This window comes from Notolepis coatsorum (assembly GCF_963971535.1).
Source record: "Notolepis coatsorum genome assembly, chromosome: 8".
Lineage (NCBI taxonomy): Eukaryota > Metazoa > Chordata > Actinopteri > Aulopiformes > Paralepididae > Notolepis > Notolepis coatsorum.
Genome location: NC_140172.1, coordinates 134,129,923 through 134,142,048, shown reverse-complemented (window position 1 = coordinate 134,142,048; position 12,126 = coordinate 134,129,923). Strand labels below are relative to the sequence as shown.

The following is a 12,126-nucleotide window of genomic DNA, read 5'->3' as shown; positions in this document are numbered from 1 at the left end:
ACTGTTGACCACTAGGAGCTGCCCAGTACAACCACAGTCTGACTCTGTTGACCACTAGGAGCTGCCCAGTACAACCAGTCTGACTCTGTTGACCACTAGGAGCTGCCCAGTACAACCACTGTCTGACACTGTTGACCACTAGGAGCTGCCCAGTACAACCACTGTCTGACACTGTTGACCACTAGGAGCTGCTCAGTACAACCACAGTCTGACACTGTTGACCACTAGGAGCTGCCCAGTACAACCAGTCTGACACTGTTGACCACTAGGAGCTGCCCAGTACAACCACAGTCTGACACTGTTGACCACTAGGAGCTGCCCAGTACAACCAGTCTGACACTGTTGACCACTAGGAGCTGCCCTAACCCTAACCCTTATAGGACCTCCACCCTTAAATCCCTGGACTCTGTATATCACTCTGCCCTCAGATTCATCACTAATGAATGATAGATATGACACTCATCACTGTGTCCTTTATGAGAAGTTTGATTGGTCCTCTCTGACAGAGAGGCGCAACAAACACATTTGTTTGTACATCTCTTGTACATTTGTAAGGCCCTTATTGGTAAGCTGCCTCCTTATGCTACATCATTATTGGAATGGAATTTTGGAACCTATGGACTGGCTGGTCCTTAACTCAATCAGCGCTAGACCCGAGGATAGTCGGGTTATCTCGCTATGCGTTGAGCGCCAGGACTCCCGAAAACCAGAGTATAGTCGGGTTTTCATCGTTATTTCTTTTATTCGATATTTTTATTCATTTCTCTCACACGGACCTCGGGGTTACCATAGGGAACCACTCTGAGATCGCTAGAGTGCAATACCGGCCGCATCCAGGTAGTGGCAGTATCGCCCACCCTTCAAAACCTTTTTTTCACACACAGTGTTACATTAAAATGTCTCCGGGCACAGTTTTCTTGGTCAGGCGAGTCTAGCGGTTCACTCGATGGCATTGGAACGCGCCCTATCTCTTAAGAGTGGTGGCGCAGTAGGAACTAAGATGCTCTCTGCCTCCGGCGCTGAATGAGTTAAGGTCCCTGAGTTTGCTCTGAACAGGTAAATCTGCCTTTTGTTATGATGCCCCTCTAGCTCATGTCCTTAAAGCTTGAGATTCTCCCCTCTGTTTCAGAGTTTAAAACCATGATCTCCAACCTTCGTCAATCAAGTTGTACACGTTTTAATTTATTGTTATCCTTACTTGTCATATTGTTGTGATTTTATATTGCCTTTTTTGGCAACATGACTGTAAATGTTGCCTTTCTAGTTTAAATAGAGGTTCGAAATGAAATCAAAAGGGTTATGGTTAGTTTAAGGTAACAGTGTGGTTAAGGTTAGTGTTCCAGTGGCAGCATGTGTTCTAGAGGCAGCATGTGTTCTAGGTGGTTCTTCATGTGTTCGAGGTGGTTCTTCATGTGTTCTAGGAGGTTCTTCATGTGTTCTAGGTGGTTCTTCATGTGTTCGAGGTGGTTCTTCATGTGTTCTAGAAGGTTCTTCATGTGTTCTAGGTGGTTCTTCATGTGTTCTAGGTGGTTCTTCATGTGTTCTAAGTGGTTCTTCATGTGTTCTAGGTGGTTATTCATGTTTTCGAGGTGGTTCTTCATGTGTTCTAAGTGGTTCTTCATGTGTTCTAGGTGGTTATTCATGTGTTCTAGAAGGTTCTCCATGTGTCCTCACCGTAGCAGGTGCCTCCTTGTGCGTGGTGACCAAGCAGACAGGGGAGACACTCGTAGGAGCCGGGCGTGTTCTCACACTGTTCGTCAGGACAGGTGTTGGGGTTCAGACACTCGTTGATATCTGTGACACAACAAACACACTGTTAGGACAAACACACACTGTTAGGACACACACACTGTTAGGACACACACACTGTTAGGACACACACACTGTTAGGACAAACACACTGTTAGGACAAACACACTGTTAGGACAAACACACTGTTAGGACAAACACACTGTTAGGACACACACACACTGTTAGGACACACACACTGTTAGGACAAACACACTGTTAGGACAAACACACACTGTTAGGACAAACACACTGTTAGGACACACACACTGTTAGGACAAACACACACTGTTAGGACACACACACTGTTAGGACAAACACACTGTTAGGACAAACACACACTGTTAGGACAAACACACTGTTAGGACAAACACACTGTTAGGACAAACACACTGTTAGGACAAACACACACTGTTAGGACACACACACTGTTAGGACACACACACTGTTAGGACAAACACACACTGTTAGGACAAACACACACTGTTAGGACACACACACTGTTAGGACACACACACTGTTAGGACAAACACAGACTGTTAGGACAAACACACACTGTTAGGACAAACACACTGTTAGGACAAACACACACTGTTAGGACACACACTGTTAGGACAAACACACACTGTTAGGACAAACACACACTGTTAGGACACACACACACTGTTAGGACAAACACACTGTTAGGACAAACACACACTGTTAGGACACACTGTTAGGACAAACACACTGTTAGGACACACTGTTAGGACAAACACACTGTTAGGACAAACACACTGTTAGGACAAACACACACTGTTAGGACAAACACACTGTTAGGACACACACACACTGTTAGGACACACACACTGTTAGGACAAACACACACTGTTAGGACACACACACACTGTTAGGACAAACACACTGTTAGGACACACACACTGTTAGGACAAACACACACTGTTAGGACAAACACACACTGTTAGGACAAACACACACTGTTAGGACAAACACACACTGTTAGGACACACAACACACTGTTAGGACAAACACACTGTTAGGACACACACACTGTTAGGACAAACACACACTGTTAGGACAAACACACTGTTAGGACACACACACTGTTAGGACAAACACACTGTTAGGACACACACACTGTTAGGACAAACACACACTGTTAGGACACACACACTGTTAGGACAAACACACACTGTTAGGACACACACACTGTTAGGACAAACACACACTGTTAGGACAAACACACTGTTAGGACAAACACACTGTTAGGACAAACACACTGTTAGGACACACACACACTGTTAGGACAAACACACTGTTAGGAACAAACAACAAAACGACGTACAATGGTTATTAACACATTCGGCGCCAGGCCCGAGATAAGTCAGGTTAACTCGCCATCGCTTGAGCGCCAAACCCGAGAAAAGTCTGGTTTTAATCGTTATTTCTTTTATTAGCTATATCCATTCATAATTCATCCATCCAGCCTGATGTTATCATTGGGAATGGCTGAGATCGCAAACGGCCAACACCGCCCGCCTAACACCTTGCGGCCAGTATTGCACATCATTGGAATCCCTCTGGCTTGGGCTGTGCATCGATCTAAGAAGTCCGGTCCAGGTTTTCCTTCTCGGGCATGAGTAACGTTATAACACACGGACTGGGGACACTGGAGCACCGTGGATTCATGTGTTTTGGTGGATGAGCGTTGGACACACGACCGCAATCAGTATTTGGAATGGCGATCAGATAATTAGATTTTTCTTTTTGCAGTACATCATAGACGAGGTAAGGACTATATATTATCAATCTTGCGTTGATCCGATGATTTTTCCCCCACGATCGCAGCGTGTCTGTATTGTACTGTGTAATGTATGCCATTGGTGGCGCTCGAAGCATAGAACCCCCCCCCCCCCACCCTTTTGTGCATGCATGATGAAACATAATACCGATAATCTAGCGTTGATTTCAGATTGATTCAATAATCAGGTGAGAAATGGCACGATTTATAAGGAAATGCAGTAAAGCGCAGGTTTTCCGGAGTTCCCTGGGATTACACAGGATCACTCTAAAACTATACTCATATTCACCACGGTATAAAATGGAAATGTATGGATGAAAAAAGTATCTGTTTTTTGCATGTTGACCGGAAGAAACTCACTGACAATCGACGTTGTTATTAGATCCATAGCTATAAAATTGAATATAGGTTTAGCACTGCAAACACCGGAACTTATCCCCATTGAACAGAGCGCTGGCACACAACGGCCCAACGCCCTCTGGCACTGAACCTGTTAATTAGAGCTATAAATGACCCAAAGGTCGAAAGCGTCAATATCTGAAATGAAAATAAAACATTGTATTAAAGAAAAACGAAATACTAACCTTTGTAATGTGTTTATACTATCATGCACTCGCACTCAAGTTCAACACTGTTTGATTAACATTGTTACTGACCCTCAGCTGCCAGAGTTGTACCCTTCCTTCCTGCTGGATTGACGTACAGAACTTGTAAGTGGCTTTGGATAAAAGCGTTCAGCTAAATTACTATTACCTGGATATTGTAGGATATATGGGACACTCGTCACGCTACCTTCACCAGACCTGGATATTGTAGGATATATGGGACACTCGTCACGCTACCTTCACAGGACCTGGATATTGTAAGATATATGGGACACTCGTCACGCTACCTTCACAGGACCTGGATATTGTAGGATATATGGGACACTCATCACGCTACCTTCACCAGACCTGGATACTGTAGGATATATGGGACACTCGTCATGCTACCTTCACAGGACCTGGATATTGTAGGATATATGGGACACTCGTCACGCTACCTTCACAGGACCTGGATATTGTAGGATATATGGGACACTCGTCACGCTACCTTCACAGGACCTGGATATTGTAGGATATATGGGACACTCGTCACGCTACCTTCACAGGACCTGGATATTGTAGGATATATGGGACACTCGTCACGCTACCTTCACAGGACCTGGATATTGTAGGATATATGGGACACTCGTCACGCTACCTTCACAGGACCTGGATATTGTAGGATATATGGACACTCGTCACGCTACCTTCACCAGACCTGGATACTGTAGGATATATGGGACACTCGTCACGCTACCTTCACAGGACCTGGATATTGTAGGATATATGGGACACTCGTCACGCTACCTTCACCAGACCTGGATACTGTAGGATATATGGACACTCATCATGCTACCTTCACCAGACCTGGATATTGTAGGATATATGGGACACTCGTCACGCTACCTTCACAGGACCTGGATATTGTAGGATATATGGGACACTCGTCACGCTACCTTCACAGGACCTGGATATTGTAGGATATATGGGACACTCGTCACGCTACCTTCACAGGACCTGGATATTGTAGGATATATGGGGACACTCGTCACGCTACCTTCACAGGACCTGGATACTGTAGGATATATGGGACACTCGTCACGCTACCTTCACAGGACGGCACGCGGTGGGACTTGCTCCTGAATCCCGGGTGACACTCACACCTGTAGGAGCCGGGCAGGTTCACACACTGACCCCCCACTCCACACAGGTCCTGGTTCAGGACACTCATTCACATCTGAGAGAGAGAGGGAGAGAGAGCGATAGAGAGAGAGAGAGAGAGAGAGAGAGAGAGAGAGAGAGAGAGAGAGAGAGAGAGAGAGAGAGAGGGGGGGGGAGAGGGAGAGAGAGATAGAGAGAGAGGGGGGAGAGAGGGGAGAAAGAGAGAGAGAGAGAGGGGAGAGAGAGAGAGAGAGAGAGAGAGAGAGAGAGAGAGAGAGAGAGAGAGAGAGAGAGAGAGAGAGAGAGAGAGAGAGAGAGAGAGAGAGAGGGGAGAGAGAAAGGGGGGAGGGAGAGAGATAGATAGAGGGGGGGAGAGAGAGAGAGGGAGAGAGATAGAGAGAGAGTGAGAGTGAGAGAGAGAGAGAGAGATGGGGGAGAGAGAGGGGGAGAGGGAGAGAGAGAGAGACAGAAAGAGAGAGAGATCGTTGGGCAGAGTTCAAGTTTCAAGTTTCTTTATTAGTTGTCATACATTTTTCTGTTCTGCTCCTGAGAGTGTGCTAGATACAAAATAAAATAGATAAGTATAAAATAGAAGTCAAAAGTACTTAACAAGTGTACACAAAAGTGTTCAAAACAAAAGTGTTCAATATACAATACTGAGTAGGAAATAATTTGTAACTGAGTTACAATACAATATACAGTACAATGCAGAAATGGGATGAGGTACAACTTAGGGTAAGGTGCAATGAGGTATGAGTTGTAGTGCAAATCTCTTTACCAATAAATATAAAGTGTGTTAAAGTGTCTAAAGTGGGTAAAGTGGGTGCTACAGTGAGTTGTTTATTTAAAGAGTTTGTGTGCGTGTGGATGTGTGTGCTGTGAGTGTATTTCATAGTTTGTTACATAGTGTTATTGTCATTGAGCATCCTGATGGCCTGGGGATATAAGTTCTTTCTGAGTGTCTCTGTGCTTGCCATGAGACTCCGGTATCGCTTGCCTGACCGCAGCAGTTAAAAGAGGCAGTTGTTTGGGTGGCTAGAGTCTTTGATTATTCTCTTAGCCTTACCCATGCAACGCTTGTTGTAAATGTCTTGGAGAGTGGGAAGCCCACCTCCAATTGTGCGTTCGGCTGAACGGGCCACTCTCTGAAGTCTGCTACGGTCTTGTGCAGTGCTATTCCCAAACCAGGAGGTGATATTGCCAGTCAGGATGCTCTCTATTGTGCATTAGTAGAAGTTCTTAAGGATTTTCGGACTCACTTTGAACTTCCTTAGGCGCCTAAGGAAGTAGAGGCCTACACTGTCAATGTGTGTGGTCCATGTCAAGTCCTCGGATATGTGGACTCCGAGGTACTTAAAACTGTCCACTCTCTCGACAGAGTATCAGGATATGATGCTGCATAAAAGCCCCGCCCTCCCTCACCAGCCGTTTTACACATCAATCATGTGTGTCACATCGTAACCAGAGCGACCAGACTCACCCACGCATTTTAGTCTCCCATGTTGCACCATGTGCTTGTAGCCATGGCGACAGTGGCATTGGTACGCCCCCTCTGTGTTGATGCAGATCCCCCGACCGTGACCGCATGGCTCTGCATCGCATTCGTCTTCATCTGACAGACAGATACACAAACACACTCGTCTTCATCTGACAGACAGATACACAAACACACTCATCTTCATCTGACAGAATCACGTCTCTATGACATCAAGCACCGGTCTTTCCCCCGTCTGAACGGGCTTTTCCTTTACCAGTAATGTTGTTCTTGATACTACATGTGAGGTTAATGTTGTAGAGTAGAGGAGACACAGGAGAGAAGGTTCTCTATTGAGACAGTAGGAAGGCTGAGAGGGAGACAGAGTAGAGGAGACACAGGAGAGAAGGTTCTTTATAGAGACAGTAGGAAGGCTGAGAGAGAGACAGAGTAGAGGAGACACAGGAGAGAAGGTTCTTTATTGAGACAGTAGGAAGGCTGAGAGGGAGACAGAGTAGAGGAGACACAGGAGAGAAGGTTCTTTATTGAGACAGTAGGAAGGCTGAGAGGGAGACAGAGTAGAGGAGACACAGGAGAGAAGGTTCTTTATTGAGACAGTAGGAAGGCTGAGAGGGAGACAGAGTAGAGAAGACACAGGAGAGAAGGTTCTCTATTGAGACAGTAGGAAGGCTGAGAGAGACAGAGTAGAGGAGACACAGGAGAGAAGGTTCTTTATTGAGAAAGTAGGAAGGCTGAGAGGGAGACAGAGTAGAGGAGACACAGGAGAGAAGGTTCTTTATTGAGACAGTAGGAAGGCTGAGAGGGAGACAGAGTAGAGGAGACACAGGAGAGAAGGTTCTGTATTGAGACAGTAGGAAGGCTGAGAGGGAGACAGAGTAGAGAAGACACAGGAGAGAAGGTTCTGTATTGAGACAGTAGGAAGGCTGAGAGAGAGACAGAGTAGAGGAGACACAGGAGAGAAGGTTCTTTATTGAGACAGTAGGAAGGCTGAGAGGGAGACAGAGTAGAGGAGACACAGGAGAGAATGTTCTTTATTGAGACAGTAGGAAGGCTGAGAGGGAGACAGAGTAGAGGAGACACAGGAGAGAAGGTTCTGTATTGAGACAGTAGGAAGACAGAGAGGGAGACAGAGTAGAGGAGACACAGGAGAGAAGGTTCTGTATTGAGACAGTAGGAAGGCTGAGAGAGAGACAGAGTAGAGGAGACACAGGAGAGAAGGTTCTTTATTGAGACAGTAGGAAGGCTGAGAGGGAGACAGAGTAGAGGAGACACAGGAGAGAAGGTTCTTTATTGAGACAGTAGGAAGGCTGAGAGGGAGACAGAGTAGAGGAGACACAGGAGAGAAGGTTCTTTATTGAGACAGTAGGAAGGCTGAGAGAGACAGAGTAGAGGAGACACAGGAGAGAAGGTTCTTTATTGAGACAGTAGGAAGGCTGAGAGGGAGACAGAGTAGAGGAGACACAGGAGAGAAGGTTCTATATTGAGACAGTAGGAAGGCTGAGAGAGACAGAGTAGAGGAGACACAGGAGAGAAGGTTCTTTATTGAGACAGTAGGAAGGCTGAGAGGGAGACAGAGTAGGAGAGACACAGGAGAGAAGGTTCTGTATTGAGACAGTAGGAAGGCTGAGAGAGAGACAGAGTAGAGGAGACACAGGAGAGAAGGTTCTTTATTGAGACAGTAGGAAGGCTGAGAGGGAGACAGAGTAGAGGAGACACAGGAGAGAAGGTTCTTTATTGAGACAGTAGGAAGGCTGAGAGGGAGACAGAGTAGAGGAGACACAGGAGAGAAGGTTCTTTATTGAGACAGTAGGAAGGCTGAGAGGGAGACAGAGTAGAGGAGACACAGGAGAGAAGGTTCTGTATTGAGACAGTAGGAAGGCTGAGAGGGAGACAGAGTAGAGGAGACACAGGAGAGAAGGTTCTTTATTGAGACAGTAGGAAGGCTGAGAGGGAGACAGAGTAGAGGAGACACAGGAGAGAAGGTTCTTTATTGAGACAGTAGGAAGGCTGAGAGGGAGACAGAGTAGAGGAGACACAGGAGAGAAGGTTCTTTATTGAGACAGTAGGAAGGCTGAGAGGGAGACAGAGTAGAGGAGACACAGGAGAGAAGGTTCTTTATTGAGACAGTAGGAAGGCTGAGAGGGAGACCGAGTAGAGGAGACACAGGAGAGAAGGTTCTGTATTGAGACAGTAGGAAGGCTGAGAGGGAGACAGAGTAGAGAAGACACAGGAGAGAAGGTTCTCTATTGAGACAGTAGGAAGGCTGAGAGAGAGACAGAGTAGAGGAGACACAGGAGAGAAGGTTCTGTATTGAGACAGTAGGAAGGCTGAGAGGAGACAGAGTAGAGAAGACACAGGAGAGAAGGTTCTCTATTGAGACAGTAGGAAGGCTGAGAGAGAGACAGAGTAGAGGAGACACAGGAGTGAATGTTCTTTATTGAGACAGTAGGAAGGCTGAGAGGAGACAGAGTAGAGGAGACACAGGAGTGAATGTTCTTTATTGAGACAGTAGGAAGGCTGAGAGGGAGACAGAGTAGAGGAGACACAGGAGAGAATGTTCTGTATTGAGACAGTAGGAAGGCTGAGAGGAGACAGAGTAGAGAAGACACAGGAGAGAAGGTTCTCTATTGAGACAGTAGGAAGGCTGAGAGAGACAGAGTAGAGGAGACACAGGAGAGAAGGTTCTTTATTGAGACAGTAGGAAGGCTGAGAGGGAGACAGAGTAGAGAAGACACAGGAGAGAAGGTTCTGTATTGAGACAGTAGGAAGGCTGAGAGAGAGACAGAGTAGAGGAGACACAGGAGAGAAGGTTCTTTATTGAGACAGTAGGAAGGCTGAGAGGGAGACAGAGTAGAGGAGACACAGGAGAGAAGGTTCTTTATTGAGACAGTAGGAAGGCTGAGAGGGAGACAGAGTAGAGGAGACACAGGAGAGAAGGTTCTTTATTGAGACAGTAGGAAGGCTGAGAGGGAGACAGAGTAGAGGAGACACAGGAGAGAAGGTTCTGTATTGAGACAGTAGGAAGGCTGAGAGGGAGACAGAGTAGAGGAGACACAGGAGAAGGTTCTTTATTGAGACAGTAGGAAGGCTGAGAGGAGACAGAGTAGAGGAGACACAGGAGAGAAGGTTCTTTATTGAGACAGTAGGAAGGCTGAGAGGGAGACAGAGTAGAGGAGACACAGGAGAGAAGGTTCTTTATTGAGACAGTAGGAAGGCTGAGAGGGAGACAGAGTAGAGAAAACACAGGAGAGAAGGTTCTCTATTGAGACAGTAGGAAGGCTGAGAGAGAGACAGCGTAGAGGAGACACATGAGAGAAGGTTCTTTATTGAGACAGTAGGAAGGCTGAGAGGAGACAGAGTAGAGGAGACACAGGAGAGAAGGTTCTGTATTGAGACAGTAGGAAGGCTGAGAGGAGACAGAGTAGAGAAGACACAGGAGAGAAGGTTCTCTATTGAGACAGTAGGAAGGCTGAGAGAGACAGAGTAGAGGAGACACAGGAGAGAAGGTTCTTTATTGAGACAGTAGGAAGGCTGAGAGGGAGACAGAGTAGAGGAGACACAGGAGAGAAGGTTCTGTATTGAGACAGTAGGAAGGCTGAGAGGGAGACAGAGTAGAGGAGACACAGGAGAGAAGGTTCTGTATTGAGACAGTAGGAAGGCTGAGAGGGAGACAGAGTAGAGGAGACACAGGAGAGAAGGTTCTTTATTGAGACAGTAGGAAGGCTGAGAGGGAGACAGAGTAGAGGAGACACAGGAGAGAAGGTTCTCTATTGAGACAGTAGGAAGGCTGAGAGAGACAGAGTAGAGGAGACACAGGAGAGAAGGTTCTTTATTGAGACAGTAGGAAGGCTGAGAGGGAGATAGAGTAGAGAAGACACAGGAGAGAGGGTTCTCTATTGAGACAGTAGGAAGGCTGAGAGAGACAGAGTAGAGGAGACACAGGAGAGAAGGTTCTTTATTGAGACAGTAGGAAGGCTGAGAGGAGACAGAGTAGAGGAGACACAGGAGAGAAGGTTCTTTATTGAGACAGTAGGAAGGCTGAGAGGGAGACAGAGTAGAGAAAACACAGGAGAGAAGGTTCTCTATTGAGACAGTAGGAAGGCTGAGAGAGAGACAGAGTAGAGGAGACACAGGAGAGAAGGTTCTTTATTGAGACAGTAGGAAGGCTGAGAGGGAGACAGAGTAGAGGAGACACAGGAGAGAAGGTTCTTTATTGAGACAGTAGGAAGGCTGAGAGAGACAGAGTAGAGGAGACACAGGAGAGAAGGTTCTGTATTGAGACAGTAGGAAGGCTGAGATAGAGACAGCGTAGAGGAGACACAGGAGAGAAGGTTCTTTATTGAGACAGTAGGAAGGCTGAGAGGAGACAGAGTAGAGGAGACACAGGGGAGAAGGTTCTGTATTGAGACAGTAGGAAGGCTGAGAGGAGACAGAGTAGAGGAGACACAGGAGAGAAGGTTCTCTATTGAGACAGTAGGAAGGCTGAGAGGGAGATAGAGTAGAGAAGACACAGGAGAGAAGGTTCTGTATTGAGACAGTAGGAAGGCTGAGAGAGACAGAGTAGAGGATACACAGGAGAGACGGTTCTTTATTGAGACAGTAGGAAGGCTGAGAGGGAGACAGAGTAGAGGAGACACAGGAGAGAATGTTCTGTATTGAGACAGTAGGAAGGCTGAGAGGAGACAGAGTAGAGAAGACACAGGAGAGAAGGTTCTTTATTGAGACAGTAGGAAGGCTGAGAGGGAGACAGAGTAGAGGAGACACAGGAGAGAAGGTTCTTTATTGAGACAGTAGGAAGGCTGAGAGGGAGACAGAGTAGAGAAAACACAGGAGAGAAGGTTCTCTATAGAGACAGTAGGAAGGCTGAGAGGGAGACAGAGTAGAGGAGACACATGAGAGAAGGTTCTTTATTGAGACAGTAGGAAGGCTGAGAGGGAGACAGAGTAGAGAAGACACAGGAGAGAAGGTTCTGTATTGAGACAGTAGGAAGGCTGAGAGAGAGACAGAGTAGAGGAGACACAGGAGAGAATGTTCTTTATTGAGACAATAGGAAGGCTGAGAGGGAGACAGAGTAGAGGAGACACAGGAGAGAATGTTCTGTATTGAGACAGAAGGAAGGCTGAGAGGAGACAGAGTAGAGAAGACACAGGAGAGAAGGTTCTCTATTGAGACAGTAGGAAGGCTGAGAGAGACAGAGTAGAGGAGACACAGGAGAGAAGGTTCTTTATTGAGACAGTAGGAAGGCTGAGAGGGAGACAGAGTAGAGGAGACACAGGAGAGAAGGTTCTGTATTGAGA

The 12,126-nt window shown here is 46.6% G+C and overlaps 1 protein-coding gene across 1 annotated transcript in view; it reads right to left on the bottom strand.

The window, feature by feature from the left end:
* The window catches only part of ltbp3 (latent transforming growth factor beta binding protein 3), a 225,859-nt gene that overhangs the window by 79,089 nt on the left and 134,644 nt on the right, over nucleotides 1-12,126 (bottom strand). Inside the window, 4 exon segments of the mRNA XM_084320781.1 lie at nucleotides 1,675-1,794; nucleotides 5,281-5,386; nucleotides 5,388-5,410; nucleotides 6,815-6,946. Of these exon segments, the coding sequence (XP_084176907.1) occupies nucleotides 1,675-1,794; nucleotides 5,281-5,386; nucleotides 5,388-5,410; nucleotides 6,815-6,946 (381 nt within the window).